Raw genomic sequence first — 21,640 nt, forward strand, 5'->3', positions numbered from 1 at the left:
TGATTAGTTGACTACAGAGACTTCTATATTGATTTTACTGTTTAGTTTATTGTTTAGTTTACTTCTATATTGATTTTACCATGCAACAGAAGTCCTCAAAAAGTTCAAATGTCATTTGTAAAATTCAAGATTACTATCAGCAGAGGCAGTCCCATTACTTTCTGTGCTTGCTACCTAAACTCACTATATAATTCCATACTTCAACTTAATTCGGTTTGACACTTGCTGTGGGGCGTTGATCAAATCACTTAACGTTTTTGAGCTAGTTTTTCTATCTATAAAATGGAAACAATATTAATGCCTTTAAGAGGTCGCGGAGACGAAAAAGAAGTGGACGCTCATTGCATTATGGTTCCCAATTGTCTTCGATTTTTTTTCTTACAATGCATTCAAATGAAAAAAACAAGGTCTTTGTTGACGAAAGGTTACAAGCTAACCATTCTTGTTCCTTTATTCTGGAGCATATGGTTTTACAGTTTGCGGCATCTAAACGCCCTCTTTATGAATTTATAGTGCTGGTAATTATCTTTAACAGCGAGCTAAGCCTGGCACTCCCCATGCCGTCCTTCGTCCCCATCTTTCTCTCCAAATCAAAACACCACAAAGCTATCTATTCCCTAGAATTCATAAGCGTGCGCAGCCAAGGAAGCACCACCGCACGCCTCTGTATCCCCTGGAAGGGACGAGATCATAAAAACCCTCAGGTCTTCTTCCGCTTCAATTCCTCGTCGACGCTTCCCAATTCTCGCGAGACTCCAATTGACTCGGCTTCTGCGCACTGCACCACACTGGGAGTCGAGGCGCCAAGGGAGGGGGAGGGGAAAAGGGGAGACGGTGCAAACGGCGTGGCCGCCATCTTGTTTGTGCCCCCACTCCGCGCGCGCTCCGTTCTCCGTGACGCACGCTTCCCCCTCCCCTCCACCGTGCCCGGGCCCCTGCACTGCCCGACGCCGCAGGAGCGCGGGGGCGGCTCCTGCTCTTCCCAAGACTGCGCGGCAGGGACTTGTGAGTGTGCGGGAGTTTCAGTGGGAAGAGGGTTAGAGGGGACGGCGGCGGGGGGAGGGGCAGCGCTTCCCGCCTTCGGCGGAGACCTCACTTCCCTCGTGCGGCCGCTGGTGCAGTTCGGTCCGGCCTGCCGCCGCCATGTTGTGTCCTCGCCGGGCCCGCAGCTGTCGCAGCCGCCGCACTCGCGGGGTCCTTGCGCCGCCTCGGCCGGGCCCGCGGGCTTTCTCCCATTGGCGGAAGGCGACGGCGGGGGGGCTTGCTCGTGATTGGTTGGTGGCGGGGAGGCCGCGGACCTGGCACCTTATTGGTCGCGCCGGCTCCGGCCTTGAGGGGGTGATGAAGGGATGGGAGGTTGTGGGGATGTGCACGTCTTGGGGACAGGTAGCGCGGGCTGTGGTCCCTTACGGCGCAGGCGTGGGGAGCCTAGAGGCTTTTAGGGGGAAGAAAGGGTGATGGACTGGGAGGCACTTCGTGGGTAGTGTGGGCCACGGTCCGGGATGGGGAACACTCCTCATTCCAGAGGCGTTGTCCCTGCTACTTGGTTGCCTAGGATGGGGGCGTACAGGCCCTTGGAGACTTAGGTGTGAAAACACTGAAACTCGAGTACCGGCCAAGAGGGATCCAGGGGTGACTTGCAGCGTGACCCAGTTTTGGGGTGACCCCGAAGTCCGTAGTATGAGTGTATGGTATTGAAAGGGAGCACTTTGGGGCCCGAACAATAGAATCAGATAAGGAATTTTGCTGGGAAGTGAACTTTCAAACACAAAATGTTGGGGACATTGGAGTCCAGTTACTGGGCCTGGGATGTGATGGAAGAGCAGGTTAAAGGGATCCCTAGGATAAATTGGCCGCGTCTTAGTAACTGTCAAGTCTAGGAGGCACAGTATTAAGTACCAGATCTATGTCTAAGAAAATCAGATATAGAAAGCATTTGGGGGAACATTTTCAGAAGTATATTAAGAGGCCAGTGATAGATTATTGGATCCAGAATTATGCTACTGGTTTTGAGATGTTTTTTATGAAATTTTACTGCTCTTGGAAAGATACAGGTCAGGGCCTATGTTTCCAGTAAGATATCTAGTAAATGTTAGGTACGCGGTGGTTATTTGCTGAATAAATGTTAGGTTCCCCTTGAAGAGGAAGAGATCAAACCAGATATTCTGGATCTTGGCTCATTTCTTTTTATATGCGCCTAAAAAATACACCCATCCCCATATGCAGTTTTTTAACTAAGCAGCTCAAAATGCATATCCTTGCTGCTTACCTTAAGTAACAGGATTTATCAACATTTTCTTATTCATGTTTCTGTTAGCTTTTGTTCTAATCTAGACTTGTTAAGAGTTGACTTTTGGAATGTTAAACCTCTGTGGGTTTTTCTTTTCTTTTTTTAACATTGTTTATAACTTTTATTTATTAATTAATTTATTTTTTATGTGGTGCTGAGGATTGAACCCTGTGTCTCATGCATGGTAGGCAAGTGCTGTTCCATTGAGCCACAACCTCAGCCCAAATCTCTTTTTTCCTAGTTTGTTTTTCGTTAAGTGATCCTTTTTAGCTTTAGATAGATGTTATACTTGGTTGTCACAACAGTTTCAAGGAACTCTTATGGTTTTCAGTTCTGGTCAGTTTTGTGTGAATACAACTAAATTTTTGAGAGTGGGGAAAGTAGTAGAGAATGTGAATCAATGTTTTGGGGCACATTTAATATCACACTCCTGTTAGGTTGGCATTGTTGTCCCCATGTTGCAGGTGAGGACATTGAGGATAGAAGGGGTTAAGTAGCTTGTTCATTGTTGCTGACTAAGGGCTTAAGCTGGAATTTGGCTTGATGTCAAAACCTATAGTTGTTTTTTTTTTTTTTTTAATCTGCTATATCATGCTCCACATAAACCTGACTAGTTCAATTCCCAGATGGTTTTATATTTCCAAATGGATCATCTTACTTTTGATTTCTGAGTGTTGAATGTTAAATGTGAGAATATAATCGATAAGAATTGCACTGTTTGAAAGATTCAGACCACAGAATTGTAGCCATATAGAATATAGATTCATCTACTAAGTATTTAAATCATATCCCTTGGTATCTATTGTGAAAGGATACATTTACAAAAGAAATTGCTAGATGTTTCCCTGAACCCAGGTAGATAATGGGGAAAATATATAGAGAGACACTTTAAGAATCTGCATTCTTTTTGGGCTGGGGTTGTGGCTCAGCGGTAGAGCGCTTGTCTAGCACATAATGAGGCCCTGGGTTCAATCCTCAGCACCACATAAAAATAAATAAAATAAAAGGCATTGTGTCCAACTACAACTAAAAAAAAAATATTAAAAAAAAGAATCTGCATTCTTTCAAATCAAGTTCCAGAATATTTTTAATGTATTCTTTTTGTATATGGAAGTAATTTATGCTAGGCAGTGAGGAATTCCAAGTGCATAGTGTAAAGAGCTCACTAATGAGATTTTTCAGTCATTACCCATTCATTAGGATGTCGAAATACCAAGACCTATCCAAAGATCTAGTGCCTTCTTCATACTGGGATACTAATTCCGAGATATGCTTATCCTGAAAGTATGTAAAATTAAAGCTGGACATGACAAGATATTTGCAATTCCAATTTTGCTAAGAAACATTTAAGTCAGATTTTGAGGAGAGAATAATGAATTGGAAGTCTTAATTGCTTTATATCTTATTATGATTAGATGAAGCATCCCTTATCCCTAACCTTTTATTTGCAATAATATTGCAGTGTGGCTATTACAGGCAAAGCTACAGGTGGAAATAGGACTTGCTGTACATTTTGCACGTTGGTGATGGAAGCCTCATTTAATTCAGAACACTCTTGTGCAGTTACCACCACAACCCCCCGAATTGAATGCAGGAACTTGTGTATGCTGGTAGAGTGCCTACTCTACCACTGAACTAAGTCCTCAGCCTCTTTGGTTCATTTATTAAGTTAACCAAATATAAAGATGTGATGGCATCTATAACTTGGTTTCATTTTTACTAAGTATAGACAAAGCTATAAAAACAAGCATTATATGTATGTATATGTAGTATATATGTATATTTTTTTTCGGGAAGCATTTCTTAAGCTGCCTGCTCTTTGCTATCAGAAGCCACTTTTATCCCATATTAGCCCCGTATACTAATGGCTGCTTAATTGATCATCCTGGAAATCTTGAACTCCCAGAAGGTCTGAGTTTAAATCATGTGAATCTTAGCTTTGTCTTCTGAACAGAAATCATACATTACTTTATACTTTATAATAGAGTGTGTCTATGTCCTTTAGTTCTTTTATCAGATAGTTCTCATTTATGTTTACGTATTTTGTATTTGATCAAAACTGATTCATTGTACTAGAGATACAAAGTGTTTTTCTCCCTTTATTTACAGAGAAATGGTGGCAAAGGGCAGTGAAGGCTCATGCTAGATGCCTTTTTGAGGCAACTTTGAAATTGACATCTCTTGTCTTTTAGTTCAAAGGTATTAAGCCATTTAGTGTTCTATGAATCAAACTCAGGAATAATGTCATAGTTACTACTTTTTATTGAGTACTTACATTGTATCAACTGGAGTACAGTTGCTATATTATGCTATACAGTCTGAGGTAGATATTATTACGATCCTCATTTTATGTGTGAGGAAACCTCTTTTTCAGTAAATTACAGTGTGCCTGTTGTCCAAACTACTGGGGAAACTGGGGGCAGAGTATCTCTTGAGCTTATGAGTTCAAGATCAGCCAGGGCAATGTAGTAAGACCCCATCTCAAATAAATAAATAGCAGTAATGTGCTTAAAGTCGCATAAAGCAAGTTAGTAGCAGAGCCCAGAGACAGATAAATATCTGTGACTTTTAATTCCTATACAGTTCATGGAGTCCTTTTTTTGGGGGGGCGGGGGTGTAGTATTACAGATTAAACCCAGTGGTACTCTACCAGTGAACAACATCCCTAGACCTTTTTTTATTCTTTTGAAACAGGGTCTTGCTAAATTGCCCAGGCTGGCCTCAAACATGATTCTCCTGCTTGAATCTCCCAAGTGTCTGGGATTAAGGTGTGTGTCCCTATGCAGTGTGGAGCCCTTATTCTTGTAAAGACTGTCTTGACACTGTAGTATATTATGGTAAAAGAAAAATCCTTGCATCTTAGCTCAAGAAATTATGTCACTTCTTTCAGTAATGTCCTTTGTACTGAGACCCTGAAGAGTAAGATTACCTTTTCAAGGTCACTTAGCTTTGCTAGGACAAAGCCCAGATGACCAGATTTGTAACCCAGATGACCAGATTTTCAGACAGGTGCTCATTCCTCTGGACAGCATTGTTTCCCTGTGGAAGTATTGACTTGATGGAAGAGATGACTTTTTCTCTCTTTTTTTTGGGGGGGGTACTGGGGATTGAACTGAGGGGCACCCAACTACAGAACTACATCCCCAGCCCTTTTTTTGGATTTTATTTAGAGATAGGGTCTCACTGAATTTCTTAGTGCCTTGCTGTTGCTGAGACTGGCTTTGAATTCTGGATCCTCCTGCCTTGGCCTCCGGAGCTGCCGGGATTATAGGTGTGTGCCACTGTGCCCTGCTCAGACACGACTTTTAAGTGGCAAGTTTACCTTATTCACAGGAGGGGAAATGGCAGAGGACATTATTAAGGTCACAAATGACCACTTTGGGGTTTATTCCAACCTCAGGCATACAACCTAGGAAGAACATTCCTTAGCCAGCAAGTTGTTCTTTTCCATTCTATTTCTTTCTTTCTTTCTTTTTTTTAAAGAGAGAGAGAGAGAGAGAGAGAGAGAGAATTTTAATATTTATTTATTTAGTTTTTAGTTTTTGGCAGACACAACATCTTTGTTTGTATGTGATGCTGAGGATCGAACCTGGGCCGCAGGCATGCCAGGCGAGTGCTTGAGCCACATCCCCAGCCCTATTTCTTTCTTTTTTTTTTTTTAATATTTATTTTTTAGTTGTAGATGGACACAACACAATGCCTTTATTTTTATGTGGTGCTGAGGATCGAACCCGGGTCCCGCCCATGCTAGGAGAGCGCTCTACTGCTGAGCCACAATCCCATCCCCTGCATTCTATTTCTTGTTCTCAGGTGAAACTGGTTGTGAGTTATCTGTTGTCTTATAGTCTCTCTTTTCAATTTGTTTATTCAATTTTTCATGCATGCACTGTGACAAGTTAGGAAGGTTATATTAAGTCATTTATTTTTCTGCAGAGACTCAAAATACCCGATATAATTTAAATACATTAATTGAAGGAGGAAAGAGAATTTAAAAACTTTAGCCTCAAACTACCTGTGAACATGGCATTGTAGTTTCTGATTTTGGAGTCAATCCTAGGAAAGAATGCAGTCTCTATGGTGCATTTACCCTCTATTTGCTGGGGCAGGTTCTTTCTTTTTTTTTAAGTCGTAGATGGGCACTATACCTTTATATTGTTTATTTACATTTTTTATGTGGTGCTGGGGATCGAACTCAGACAAGCGCTCTACCACTGAGCCACAATCCCAGCCCAACTTGGTCAGGTTCTTAACTTGAGTCTCAGTTTCTTCCTTTGTAAATTGGTGGTAATAATATCACCTTTCATTATGAGTTATTATTATGAGAAATTAATATAATAGTAGATGGTAGGTTCCAGTCACTGAGTGTACATTAATGAGAAAGATGTCGTTTTCTTTTTGGAACTTCATAAAATCTGCCCTGACAGCTAGTTCCCACTTCCCTGATGAGGAGGCCTTTTGTAATTATCTGCTCTGTTATATTCAGTAAGATTTCCATATTGGGGGACAACCACTTGATATGAGAGAAATAATCTTACATAGTAGTGCTTTGGAGCTGATTTTCAGTGGGCCAGTGTGAGGTTAGTCTTAAACTTTGAATGCATAAGAGGTAGGATCATTTGTTTCAGTGAAAAGTTGTTTCATGATTAGATTAATCCCCAGGTTCTGGTAATGATTCTGATGAAATGAAGACTTTTTTCATATTTGATAAAAACAATGATTATTAAAATCTCAAAACCAGTGTATCCTGTCTGGGGGAGATTTGCCTTTTAGTAATTTTTAGTTTTCTTTTTAAAGGTAGAAATTTTCAGTTGGAGTAGGGCTGTTGGTTTGACTGGTGTGATTTATAGTCACCTGGGTAAAGTTTTCTGACATAATCATGCAATGGAAAAATATCTCTCTGCCTGCAGAAATTTTTGCTAGGTTGCAAGATTGTTGCATCTTTCCCACACTTTATATTTTAGCAGTGATATACCTGATAGCAATGAGAGAATATCTGAACTTACAGTATAGTGGTTGTATTTTCCATTTTGGTTATTTCCCAGTCTGTAGACAGATAACTTCTGAATTAAGTGCACTTTTATACAGTGAAAACTTTCTAATGGACTTCAGGTGCAGTGTAGAGAGATAGTACTTAGAGTCTAATCTTTGCATTGAATGTTTCTAGAATACATTTAAATTAAAGGTTCAAATCTTCATGTCTAAGGTAAGTAAGGTAACCTATTTAAATGAATACTCTCCATTTAAAGCTGACAGTATATTTTTATACCTATGATTCAAGGATTGTTCTATTCTTAAATACATTCATAGATATGAACCATAAGCAGTGAAGCACCATAAGTATGGTGCTTCAGTAAGAGGAGAAATAAGATGATTCATAGGAAAAGATTAGAATATAGAATATTTTTGTATCGTGTCACTGATCTAAATCTATGAATTACTGAAAGTTTTCATAGCACTTAATGACTATTATTCCTATACTTAGGAGCTGCAAATTGTAATCTAAGCAAATTGAGATCCTTTGCTCAGAGATACGAAAACATATCCTCTCAATGCTGGCATGATCTGTCCATTTTTTTAAATATATTTTTTTAGTTGTAGATGGACACATACCTTTATTTTATTTATTTTTATGTGGTGCTGAGGATTGAACCCAGTGCCTCACATCTGCTAGGCAAGCACTCTACCACCGAGCCACAAACCCAGCCCTGATCTGTCCATTTTAAAGAAAGGAAGGAAGAAAGAACGAATAAACCAATAAAATGTATGTCAACTGCACAGTTGAACATCTTTGCACTTTTAATTGTCTTAAAAATTATTACTTACCTTGAAAATAAGTAGCATAGAATTTGCTGATTATCAAATGTCAAAGTTTAGGAAGAGAGCATGCTTGGTTGGCACTAATTTGAGAGGTAGAGGATTGCTATTTATAGTGCTATTTAATGTGATTTTCAGTAGTACTAAATTAAAAAGGAAAACCCCATATGTGTAAAACTCTAGCTACTTTGCAAGGTTGTCAGAAAAGATGTGCCTGTCATCTTTTCATTTCACTAAATTTTCCCAGTATAATGGTTAAAGTGAAACATACTTCTTTATTATATAATAATAATAATAATAACAATATAATAATCATTATTTTTGTGATATCAGAGATTGAACCAGATCCCCTCTTCCACTGAGCTACATCCCCAGTCCTTTCTATTTTATTTTAAGTCAGGGTCTCACTAAATTGCTGAGGTAGGTCTTGAACTTGCTATCCTCCTGCCTCTGCCTCCCAAATCATTGGGATTACAGGCATACCTGGCAGTTTCAGAATTATTATTCAGAGCCTTTGTGCTCATATGTCTTATGACCCTCCAAGAAGGCGGAAACATTATGCATTGTCAGTAAGACTAATTTGGCCATGGGACCCTGTTTGTGAGAATACCTAATAAACACTACATGTTATGACTGGTATGTAGTGGAGCACAATTGAGCGGTTCTGTTGTAGTCTATGAATCTTTTTGTATAGGATAGCTTGGCCAATAGTGGAAAAGGCCTTTTCTGGACACAAGTGTCAAAACTGACATAGACTCTTAGGGATGAATGTGTTTTCAAATGTCATCTGATCCAGTTAATAATAGCAACTGCCCCCCCCCCCCATATTTTTTTAAGTTGTACCTGGACACAATATCTTTATTTTGTTTGTTTATTTTTATGTAGTGCTGAGGATCGAACCCTCAACATGTAAGAGATAAGCGCTCTGCCATTGAGCCACAACCGCGGCCCACAACTTCCATTTTTTGAGCACTGATTTTTTTTTTTTTTTTAATCAGGCAAAAATGTTGTTATTCTACATGGGTTATTAAGTAACACAGTAGGTTACCACAGTCTTACTGATTTATCTTCTTAATGTTTTCCAGTCTACTTTTCAACATCCTCACTACTCTCCACTATTGTTTTTCAGTAACTAGATTATTGCAGTATCCTGTTGTCCCTGTTATTGATCTAGAGTGCTATCATTTTCCCCTCCTGGTCCCTTCTCCAGCTTATTCTCCCCATATGCCCTAAATGATCTTCTAATAAGGTAATTCTAATTGTAGCAGTTTATGCTTCAACTTTACAGTGGCCTGCTGGGCTGGTGACACACTCTTGTAATCCCACCAACTCAGGAAGTTTGAGGTGAGCCTGGGCAATTTAGCAAGACCCTGCCTCCAACATTAAAAATAAGCCGGAATGTAGCTCAGTGGTAGAGCACCTCTTGGTTCAGTCTCCAGGACCAAAAAGCAAGCAAGCAAACAAAAAAACTCATCAATGCCTTACCATTGTCCTCATAATAAAGGTGTAGTACACCTTAGCCTTGTCTATCCCTGTTTACCTAACTTTATTCCTCACCTCTTGCCTTTGGACTGCTGCCACAACAAACTACAGCCCTTCCAGCTTTCAGCTGCTTTAAGTCAGCTCCAGGCCTTTACACACGCAGCTTACTTTGTTTTAGTAGGGGAACCATTCTTAAGATTTTAAATCACCCAAGAAGCTTCCCCTGACCAGCCTGAAGTTTAGACAATTTATGTTCTGTAGCATTGTACATTTGCCCACGTAGCAATATGATTGCCTATTTTAAGAGAATCTTTTTTTTTTTTTTTTTTTGTAAATGGACACAACACAATGCCTTTATTTTTATGTGGTGCTGAGAATCGAACCTGGGTCTCACCTGTGCTAGGCAAGCACTCTACCGCTGAGCCACAATCCCAGCCCATGATTGCCTATTTTAACTTCCTTATGATAGACTTCAATCTTGTTGAGAAGCAAAACCATGTCTTCCTTAGAATCCAGAGCTTAAGTAGCAGAATGCCTATATTTATTGACTGACTGCAATAGGGTTTTAAGTAACTAGCACCATTAGGGATTAGATTCTAAGTCTTTCTAGCCACAGAAACTGGGCTTTCTTTCTGGCTGCTCCTTATAGCTACTCTTTCTCTTCTTGCTTTACATGTCTGTCAAATGTTGACACAGCTTGTGCCTACCGACCCCATTTGTAACTTTTGAGGCAGCATGTGCCATCTTTGGACAGCTCTAAGAGCTGAAATAGAATAATTATCCATGCATTTTTCTTAGTTTATGCTTCAGAGATTATAATTTATTTTTTAAAACAATTTTGAATTTATAATTTACCAAATGTCCCAATTCATTAATTGATTGAATAATTTACTGAGCACTAGTACTATATTCTTGTATTCTAATGATGCTCATTGCTCAAAATGTTTCTGGGCCTTCTTTGGGGATTGTCTTCAGAACTTCTGTCAGATTCTTTTGAAAATGTGTTGACACTTTTTTCTTTTAACTTTGAGGTAGATATGATTTGGGAAATAACTTATAGTTGTTCAGGACCAAGTCAGGTGAAAAACATGTGTCAGAAATTGTAATCTGGCAAGCCTTGGTTTTCTTTGATTATGATCTTTTAAAAATTTTAATCAAAAACTTAAAATGGGAAGATGACAGTAAAACAAAAAATCTGAAGCAGTAGATTCCTGTTCCTACATGGTCCTTTCTGTTGATAATGGTTGCTCCTTTAGATAGGACATTCACTCTCCAATTTTCCTCAATCGTGCTCCTGTTTCACTGATCCTGGCTAAAGCCTTGTTTAGTTTATATATTTGTGCTGAGCACTGGGGATATATGTGGTTGTAAGAAATAGACAGTTGCGGGTTGGGGTTGTGGCTCAGTGGTAGAGTGCTCACCTAGCATTGTGAGGCCCTGGGTTCCATCCTCAGCACCACATGAAAATAATAAATAAATAAATAAATAAAGGTCATTGTGTTCATCTACAACTAAAGAAAAATATTTGGAAGGAAGGAAGGAAAGAAATGAAAGAAACAGTTGCAGCCAGGCACACCTGTATTTCCACCAGCTGGGTAGGCTGAGGCAGGAGAATCTCAAGTTAAAAGCCAGCCTCAGCAACATCAAGGTGCTAAGCAACTCAGTGAGACCCTGTCTCTAAATAAAAATACAAAATAGGGCTTGGGGATATGGCTCAGTGGTTTGAGTGTCCTTGAGTTTAATCTCTGGTAACTCCCCACCCCCCATCAAAAAAAAAAAAAAAAGAAAAGAAAAGAAATAAAGATACAGTTGCTAACTTTAAGAATCCTTCTTACATGTTACAAAGTATTTATAATATGTGTAAGCACTATAGTAAAGTCTATATAATAGATAGTAATTGAGCACCTACCAAATTCCACATAATGAGTGCTTTCACTTATCTCAGCACTCCTCTGAATTGATGTATTTTTTCCATTTTACTCATGAAGAAATAAGCTCAGGATGGATTAAGTAACTTGGCCAAGATCATACAGCTAGTAAATAGGTAGCTATGATTTCAGAAATCTGTCTTCTGACTGAGAGTATTAGTTCTCACCTTGCCTTCTTTGAGGGCACTGAAGCTTGAACATTGTAACCAGAGTCATTGGTTTTCTTTTATAGTGATTGATTGTTTTTTAGGGTGAGAAGATGGAATTGTCTGGTGTAGAAGGGTGCTGATATTCAGGGCTAGGGAAGAATGGGAGATGGAGTCCCAGAGATCCCATAAGGCTTTTAGTCCACAGTAATGATAGGCTGGAGAAGAGAGAGCTATAAGTGAGTGAATGGATCAGGCTGCCAAATTGAAATTCAGGGTAATTTGAGTTCCCTTCCCACAGAGGCTTGAATTCTACTAAGGTAACTGTTGAGAAATAGGAGTTGAAGTGTTTTTCTTGCAGACTGCCAAGAACTAATAAAAACTATGCCAAAGACCTTCATAGAGTGTCAGGGGACACGATTGGTTTAATCTGGTACATCAGAAACATAGTTGAAGGGCAGATTTGTGGAACAATAACCAGACCTCAGCTGGGATTGGTGGTGAAAGGTATGGATTTCCGGCATAAAAACTGGAAAAGATTTTTAGTAGCAGCTGGGAGTCCTCCCACACTGCCCTTTATAGCTAAGAAATTGCTTACTGCAGGATATGCTGAGGATAGAAGAGACATTCCCTCAAAGTAGCTTTAGGGCCTTATGTAGGTCTTGTCCCTTTTTGCTTCTTAGCCTCTCGAAGCAGGATTGGATGACATTTAGCATTTCATATTTTTTTCAGTGCTTATTCAAGCACCATGCAATCTATTTTACATAAGTTACCTCATTTAATTCTTACAGTGGCTCTGTAATATAGATGGTGATATCTGTATATTATAGATGAGCAAACCAAGGCTCAGGCTTAGTTCGGTGTCATAGAGTTAATAAGTGGAGTAGCCAGAATTTGAAACTAGCTTTGCCTGACTCCCAAGTGCTTAGTTGTTTTGCCATACTGATAGTAATTAATAGTGAAATTATAAAATATTCTCCCTATTTTTCTGACCTCCATTCTAGAAGTGAGTTTCTTTGCTTCCTTGAAGCTGTCTTGGGCCCTCAGTGTTGTGGGGTTAAAAAAAGCTCTAGGGGCTGGGATTGTGGCTCAGTGATAGAGTGCTCACCTAGCATGCATGAGGCACTGGGTTCGATCCTCAGCACTACATAAATGTAAAATAGAGACATTGTGTCCACCTAAAACTAAAATACATATATTTTTTAAAAAGCTCTAAAATGCGTTCTCTCCACAGACTGGAAATAGATTTTCAAAATCTGCAGTCTAAGCTTTTGGGAAAAGAATTATGCCTGTGACTCTGTAGCTTTAGAAACTTTCCCGTAACACATTCTGTTAGCATAAACTAAACTCTTCTTTGGGTGCCATAGTGAAATTGCCTCATAATCTGGTAATATTTTTTTTTTGTATGCTGTGGTAAAGGATTTAGTTGTTTCAAGTCTTTACACGTTTTCAGTAAGTGCTTTGTTACTGGTTAAATGTTCCTAATAATTTAGTAAAAAATTTCTGTTAATTGATAGAGTCCCCCCCCCCATATTTAATTAGGTCTCTGATGGGCAGATCAACAATTAACATTGTACAGATTTTAGTTTTTAAATTAGTGAAATTGGGTAATGGTTTATGCCATCTGTCTGTATATGTGGCACCTAAAAATGTCCTTGGATGTGTTCTGAGGTGCTCCATATCTTAGTAACCTGTGTAGTGCAATGGAAAGAGTACCACTCAAAGTGGGGCCTGAGTTTGCATCTAAATGCATGGGCCAGTTACTTAACTTCTCTAAACTTCCATCTTTCTCACACATAAAAGAAAATTGTAGTGAGAATTAGAGGAGTAAAGTCTGTAATGTACCTAGCACAGAAATTGCCTCAGTTCATCCAGGGAAATGAGTGGAATGTGTGTACAGAAGTTAAAATGGCTTATATGTCAAAGTAATAGGACAGACCATCTCACTTCCATTTTAGGGCTCTGCTGAGTTTCTGCATATGCCAAAGACAAGGCCTCACGTAATGTCCAGCAAGAAATTTCTAGCAAAGATCTAATCTGTTTGGTAAAACAACTGCCTAGTTTAATAGTCCTAGGATATTTAGCTTTGATAGGAGGAAGCAGATCTAAGATTATTAAATGTTTCAGGTGATGGCGAGATGTTTCTATTTGAATATTTTGTAAAACAGAAAAGAAAACAGGGACATATTGATTGATTTTAACTATGTTGGGAGTCTCCTCTTAAAATGTAAGCAGTAGGGCCCAAAATCTGTAAGCAAATCTTTGACCACCCCTGGTGAACTCAGCACTCCAGGATGTTTCAGAAACCACCAGTCAAGTAAAAATACCCCTAATTTCCTGAGATCAGCCCTACTGCTTATTCTTGAATATGTGATAGAAAGATTTATCCTCTGTGATGTCAAAACCCTGTAACAGTAAAAGCTAACATTTGATTTTATGATTACCCTATATAAATTAGTTAATCCATCAAGCCATGATGTGCTTTTAACAGGGTATTCACTAATGTTTTATCTCTGTGCCACCCCTACCCCCTTCACCATTATTAGATGTCCCTCTGGCTTTCTGTAGACAGTTTTGAAATGCCACCGCCCAGGCCACCAGCTTCATATGTTACTCCTCTAACTTTTCTGTTTTCATTACTTTGTTTTATAATAAAGTGCTTTGTCCTGATGTAATCTGTGCTTTTAAAATTACCACGAACATAGTGAAAATGCCATTTAGAAATCCTGCAGACTGTTCTAAGAGCATTGGTATCACTCTTGGTTACTGTTAAAAGAAGCTATGTTTTCTTTGGATTAACCCTACCCAGTTTCCTTTTTCTTCTTTTAATGCTCAACAGAATACTGAAGGTAGTTAGTCACCACTCTCCAGCGTGCACACATTGCTGCTTTGGTTTACTGCCACAGGATAATCTTATAGACATCACTGATGGCCAATCAGAAGCAGTTAAATTACCTTAAATTTTTTTAAAAAATGGAACTCTGACAACCAATAAGAAATCCTTTGGGTGGGAACTGTAACGACCTTTTCCTTTGATTTTAAGGACAATTCTAAATTTGCAGTATCCTGTTTTGGAAGCACATGAGGCCCTATTACATCTACTGTATGCATTTGCAGGCCATTTCCAATCCTTAAGTTCCTGGTAGTTTGAAGTCTGAATCTGACCCCTGTTCTGCTTCTCAAGGTAACTTTAAAACAGGAAGTGTACAAAGGAGGTAACTGATGACGTGAACAGCCAATCGTGGCTTTGTGTTCTTAGCTGATAAAGCAGCTCAGCCAATGGGATGGCTCTGGAGGCAAGGTTTGGTGTCAAATAGCAGGCTAGATTGAATGCCTTTGACTGTTAAAGTGGAAGGAGGCTGCAGGGTTTCATTGGAGCCTCGGAGTTTTTCACTGAGGCAGGGGTCAGCTGAAAGACAAAGAAAAATGGCGAATAGTTTGTTGGGGGGTGGGAGGACAGCTGTTCGGGTTTTCACTGGAGTGGACATTCCAGACTCAGGTTTCTGCATCTCCTGCTGCTTTTGTTTCCTCCGTCCTTTTTGGGGGGGAGGGATAGGAGTGACTTAAATTCTCCCTGTCCGAGGAGATATAAATAACTACATGTAAAATTAATGCAGTTCCCGGTAAGTTTAATTCTTTGTTTTGTGTTGAAATGATAGAAACTGTTTAGCTTCAGAGAGTGTAGACAAGTTGCACTGTTTCAGAAAATGGCCACTTTACATTCCAGGCATACCTTTTGGTGCACCTAGAATACCTTGCTCGGTTTAGATTTTGCATGTCCTTCAACTAGGATTTCTTTTCCTAGTTGAGTATTGACAAGATCAGGTACAATAAGAACTAATCATTTTTCAGGGGCACACAGAAGCATAGCACTTTCTTTTTTGCATTGGGTAAACTTAACTGTTTTCCAAATAATTTTCCTTTGTTCAAGTGCACTGAAGCTTTCCTACAGGATAAGCTGAGGTTTTGTAAGAGTTTTCCTATTTCCGTGCACTTTATTGACATCTGTGTTTTCAGAGAGAAGCCACACTATGGCTATTCGAAATTTGTGTGAAAATAGGATTTACACTGATGCAGGTTCTTAGGGTGAAGGCCCACATGCCAACGTGAAATTCTCCCATAACTTTCTTGATCTACCTGTCTGCCTCTAGATTCTCTTAAGTATTTATTTATATAGTATTAATACTTGTTTTAAAATGCACATTTTAGCTTAGAATGCCGGTTAAAAACATATTCTCCAGTTACATTGGCAGTGACAAAAGCAAATCGTTTTCTACTAATTTCAAACATTTTGTCAGATGTTGGTTTGGTTCTTTAAAATATTAGAAAAATGATTTTCATTTTCAGCATGAAATATTTAAAATCCTAATTTATCTGCATTTTGTAAATAGCAAAGTTAGCACACTATCTTTTGCCCTTGATATTTTTCCCCCTTTAGGGGTATGGAGCTAGGTTGCTAATTAGCAACCAGTCAGTTCTTGTGAATAGGGAAATATTTGATACCATGTACTAAGATTTGTAAAACATATGATTTAAAAGATAAATTCTTTGTTTTCTTTTTATTTGAAAACATGGGATGAAGGTCATTGGAACATTTCTGCAGCAGACTCAGTGTGAAGTAGTGAGCCAGCAGCACTCTGTGGATAGGGAAAAGGAGCAGGCCCTATTAAAGAAGTTTGGAGGGTGTTGATCTGCCTTCCCTTGCTTCCCTTGAGTAAAGGATTTACCTGAGAGGATCCTTGGGGTTTTAGATTTTGTGTTCTTCTAGTTGGGGCGGTGTTAACACTCATAGTTCCAGGATGCAGGCCTCTGTCGTTGCTCAGAAAAGTGACCTTGAAAAACTGCCGAGGAGTTGAAAGATTGAAGGACAAAGTTTGTTTATACAGATTTGGACTGAAAAGCTCTATTTAAGATGAAAAGAGACTGTACTTCTGATGTTCAGGTCCAATGGTTAGTAGGAATCTGTTATAGATTCAAATTATGAGTTTTTAAGCAATCAGACAATGGGGCTGCATTCATTCTCTCTCCCACTGTTCTTTCTTCCCTTCCCCCAGCAAAAAATTCTAAATCCTTCTGGTATGATAGTTGAGTGAACTGCCTAGCAGATTCAGAATTCTTTGCACGCCACCATCTAGAGAGTTCTTAGTGAAGAATGGTATTTCAGGAGTTGAAAGTAGTTAATTTGTGAAACTCCTTTTGGAAGATTGGAATGCTATGGTAAGAAAATATTCATTCTGAGAATTTAAGTCCTAAGAAAAATATGTGTTAAGCATTACATTTTAAAGTGTAATTGCTTTAATTTAAATGTGTTTTATACTGATTTACATTTACATTTCAGGTTTTATATATGATTTTAAAGTAGTTGTAGATACTGAGTGACCTTATTGACTCTGGGACAGGAAAGGGAGGTAAAAGTAAAAGTGGGGTACAGTATGAAGCCAAGATAAAACTCTTTATAAACTTGACAACTTTGCAGATTTAGCTGTTTAGAAAAGCATCTAGCCTAGATTCTTCACCCTTTTAGGGTCAAGGACTCTTGGAGAATCTGATCCACTACCTGGTAAAGTTGACATAGGCAAGCCCATGCAAAGCCTCTGATGACTTAGGATATTTTCTGGTGTTTCCTCATGTTGAATGCTGTTTATATGATCCTCTCATATAACAGTTTAGACAGGTAAATGTTTCCTAGAGAAATGAAGAAAACTATTTCTAGAAAGAGCAGAGTCCTTCTAGAGCTGATTATAATTTTGACTGGGGGGTATATGGGAGAGGCTTAGATGGAGTCTGAGATTTGGACCGGTGTTTACTCTGGTAACAATATTTTGAAGCAGCACAATGCAAGCCATTTAAAGTCAAGAGACCTGTGTTCAAGTTCCATTCAGTTCTATTGCCAGCTTTGTGACCTGGGGTAAGTCAGCCATTTAATGTCAGCTTTCTCATGTGTAAAAAATGAATCTAAGAATAGCACCTTCTTATTTAGAGAGTCTTGAATGAGATCATGTATGTCAAGGGCTTTGAAAATTATTAATTGCTGCATAAATATTATTTGTATTAATCTAAACTTATTGGAGAAAATTGTGGCATCAAAGGAAACAATTGTAATATTTTAATATATTTACAAAGAGGTTTGATACATATGCCTTCACTGCATGTTCCTATTTATGCTAATAGGACCCCCTCTATTTAATGCATATATGGAGATCACCAAACCTTTATTAAGGGTTCTATGAAAGAATTTAAAACCCTTTGTCAAAAATTTAAGGGCCCCAGAATAAGATGAAGTGGGAGTACTTTTTTATAGCATTAGATTTAAGAACCTCTCAGAATAAAAACTGAACGTCTGTTCTGATTGGATACTGAGATTTGAATTATAATGCAGGTAAATTGTAATGGTTGCTTGGTATTTACCAAGCAGAGGTTACATTTTTAGTTTATGCACCAAATATTTATAAAGTAAACTGAAGCCATTTTTTTGTTTGCTTTGTAGTCATATGATCTTTATGTGTTCAGGTTTGGGAGGTAGTTATCGCTTGCAGGGTAGTAGCAAGCGAGTCAGTGTTGGGATGAAGACTTAAAAACATTGATCCCACTAAAATCTGAGTGTTACTGTGAATTTCACACTGTGATACTGTGAGATACCTCTCTAACAAATGGTGGAAACCCATGTCGGTTTCTTTCACATCCATTTTACATGCCTAGGGTTCTCTATTTTAGGACTTCCTCACTGCTCCTTTTCCCCTGCTGTGGGGTTGATATTTTGTGATCTACTTGATTTCTTATCCTATAAGTCACTTCCGTCAGTCATCATTAATGTCTTCCTCCTTTCCGAGTATTGAAAGAATCATACTTAGAATGAGATTTGGCAAAATTTGCATTGGCCTCTCCAAATTAAATTTCAGTTCCAGGGATGTGTGTGTCAATAATCATGATCACGGTGGGTTTTTTTTTCCCTAAAACAAAATGAGGTCTCCATTTAAAGAAGCTGTATACTTTTGTTGGGGCTTCAGAAACATTCTTGAAGCTGATCATAGTCGCCTTCGTGAATCACATTATTTTTGCCCATTTCTATCCCTAATGATACAGAGTTTTGAATAGTCCTAAATTATGCTGATGGAAATAATTTAGGGACCTAGTCTGTTTCCTTTCTTTTCCTCTTTTGGTACTGGGGATTGAACTCAGGTGTTCTTTGCCACTGAGCTACATCTCTACTCCTTTTTATTTTTTATTTTGAGACAGGATCTCACTAAATTTCTAAAGCTGATCTCCAACTTGCAGTCCTCTTATCTCAGCCTCCCGAGTCACTGGGATTATAGTTGTGTAGCACTGAGCTCCACTTGGTTCTTTTCTTGTAAAAGGGAAATCGAGGCCCAAAGAGATTAGGTGCCCTTATTAAGTAGGGTCTTTCAGCTTTTATGTGGTGGTTGGACTGTGCAAGATCAGAGATTTCAACTCTCTCTCAATTCATTGCATGTTCATTTTATTCCTCTAGGTTTTTACTTTTTATCTTCTATGTTTTGTTTTCTTTTGGTATATCCATACAGGCTTACTATTTGGATATAGAAGGAACAGAGAGAAAAATAGGCCATGGAGGAGGTTCAGAGGTTTCCATATGGAATCTGTTAGTTAAGAAAGTCTGCTGTGGCAGCAGACTTAGCATCCCTTTTGGGATCTGAAGATCTCTTGCCTCAGCCAGTTCCTTATTCAAAAAAGTGAAAATTAGCTAGGAGGCTAATGGTGCCCACCTGGCTGAGATATTCCAGAGAGTTAGGTTTCTTTTATGCTGTACAAGGAAGTGAACAAAGCTACAGACAACACCTGTATGCCAATTAGAGTTATTTAATTATTCTATTAATATACTTCAAGAACAAGTTTGTCCTAAAATAACTTTGGGTCTAGTTTTTCAAATAAGTCCTTAAGCTAATCTATATTTAATAAAACAAAGATCCCAAGGTCATGTGAAGTATTTGACAAGGCTAAAATAGAAGTCACTGTTTATGTATTCCCCAAGTTATATTTTAAATGATGCTAACTTTACTTCTTCCCACTAGCAAAGTGGTATTTAGTTTGTGTATGTGTTCATGTGTATTGGGGTAGTTGTGAATTTTGGGGGGTTTTTTTTGCAAATTTTGAAAGACTGTCTTGAAAATAATTTTAAATTTTCTTATCACCTTCATCATTTGAACAAAATAGTTTTTTTGAGAGAATGAGGAATCAAACAATGTAACTTATATATTTTAAGTCCTGAAGTGTACTGCCATTGAAAATTATGACACAGTTAGATGACATGTAACTCATGTCTGCATTACACAAAAGTTTCAGTTTTCTTTTCACTGCATCAGCATTGGGCCCAGCTCATGGGGACTTGGGTTCAGATTCTATCTGTGGAATAGAATCTTATCTCTCTATTTCTCCCCATGGCCTACTGTTCAATAGCTTTCCAAAAGTTTTTCTTAGAGTATTATAAAAGGGGCGACTGAAGGAAAAAAGTGAAGATACATTCCAATATAAAGAAAGAACCAAAGAGAAAAACACCTTGTAAATGTTTAACTTTAAAGTGCATAACATAGCTTGTGACCTTGTGTTACTTAGTTCAAAGGAAGAAAAAAGACTAAAATAAAATGACCGTAGCAAACTATAGTGCTGATTCACATAGTTATCCTTTATTCTTGGAAGTACTGTCATTTTGGTTCATCTCCATGGTTTCAATTACATAGAAAACTAAAGGAAAGATCTGCTTGACTGGAAATATCCAGATAAAATTAATTTTTTCTTTATGTACCTAAGCTATATAATTTCTACCTTGAGGAAAGTTGGATCCTTTATACTTTTTTTTCATCAGTTTACTATACATGTGGTTTTTATGTGGAGACTTAAGAAATGTATACATGAGGCTGGGGATGTGGCTCAGTGGTAGAGTGTTTGCCTGGCATGCATGAAGGCCTGGGTCTGATCCTCAGCACACACCCCCCCAATATATGTGTGTGTGTGTGTGTGTGTGTATACACACATATATTATGTACAATATGTACATACATACACACGTTTACAAGTAAAATTTTACTCAGGATCTAACAATCGGTAGGGAATACTGATGTTGTATATCAAGTGTTAGAAACTGATCTGAAAGGTGCAGGTAAAGCACACACAATTCAGAAGAAGGAAGACCTTGCTTTAGAAATAAGGAGGGCAGTTTAACTGGGTGTTGGACTTACAGAGGTAAGAACTAGGACATTCTGGGCATGGGGAATAGCAGAAGCAAGGTCAAGATTCGCAAAGTGTAGCTTGGGCTGAAGAGAGCAATAAATGAGCCACTCTGTTGAGAGCATAAGGAAATGAGTTAAGGACAGGAATGGGTAGAAAGAGAAAGAAGTCTGGAGAAGTTGGGAGGTCTTGACTGTTCACATATGAACAGTCTAACTTTGGTGACCATTGACTAAAGAGTAGTAGACTATCAGAGCTGTGCTGTTTTAAAATTTATTACATATCCTTATGTAAAATGAATTTGAATAGAAGATGCTAGAAACTTACATGGAGTTGATAAGGGCCTGAAGAGAGATAGTGGCAGTATGAGAAAAGGTCAGGAGATGGACACTGTTGCAACACTATTACTACAGAATTGGGCAGTTGACTAGAATTAAGAAACAGGAGAAAGGATTCCAGGAGATTTCAAGCCTGAGTGACTGACAGAAACAAAAAAGTTAGAAGGAGCAAGTTTGGGGAAGGAAGACAGATTTGAGTTTGGGCATGGGGCATTTCAGTTCTGGGTAGCTTTGTGGTTGGAAATGTCAGGCAGTTATACATTCAGGATTGGACCTTTGGAGAGATATCAAAATTAGTAATGTATATTTGGAATTTAAACTCATAGAAGTTGTAGCTGAACCTGGAGGTTAGATGGGAAAGAATCAAGGGAGAGAATGGACCGAAGAAAAAAACTTCATGGCAAAGATGGAAACAAAAATGGTTAGACTCTAAAGTTAGAA

The 21,640-nt window shown here is 38.6% G+C and overlaps 1 protein-coding gene across 5 annotated transcripts in view; it reads left to right on the forward strand.

Moving 5' to 3' along the window:
- Positions 1-800: 800 nt before the first annotated feature.
- Nfyc (nuclear transcription factor Y subunit gamma) overlaps positions 801-21,640 on the forward strand; it is a 63,906-nt gene continuing 43,066 nt past the window's right edge. The window contains exon 1 of one of the 5 annotated variants that reach the window (XM_027937178.2): positions 801-1,005. Coding sequence is in view for 2 of the 5 variants with exons in the window: in XM_071617732.1 (XP_071473833.1) it covers positions 15,087-15,159 (73 nt within the window). In the remaining 3 variants the exon portion in view is untranslated. Of the gene's footprint in view, positions 1,006-12,087; positions 12,168-15,011; positions 15,284-21,640 lie in introns of those variants that run through there. The other 4 variants (XM_071617734.1, XM_071617732.1, XM_071617733.1 and 1 more) reach the window with 4 other exon arrangements.

This window comes from Marmota flaviventris, chromosome 10, assembly GCF_047511675.1.
Source record: "Marmota flaviventris isolate mMarFla1 chromosome 10, mMarFla1.hap1, whole genome shotgun sequence".
Classification (NCBI taxonomy): domain Eukaryota; kingdom Metazoa; phylum Chordata; class Mammalia; order Rodentia; family Sciuridae; genus Marmota; species Marmota flaviventris.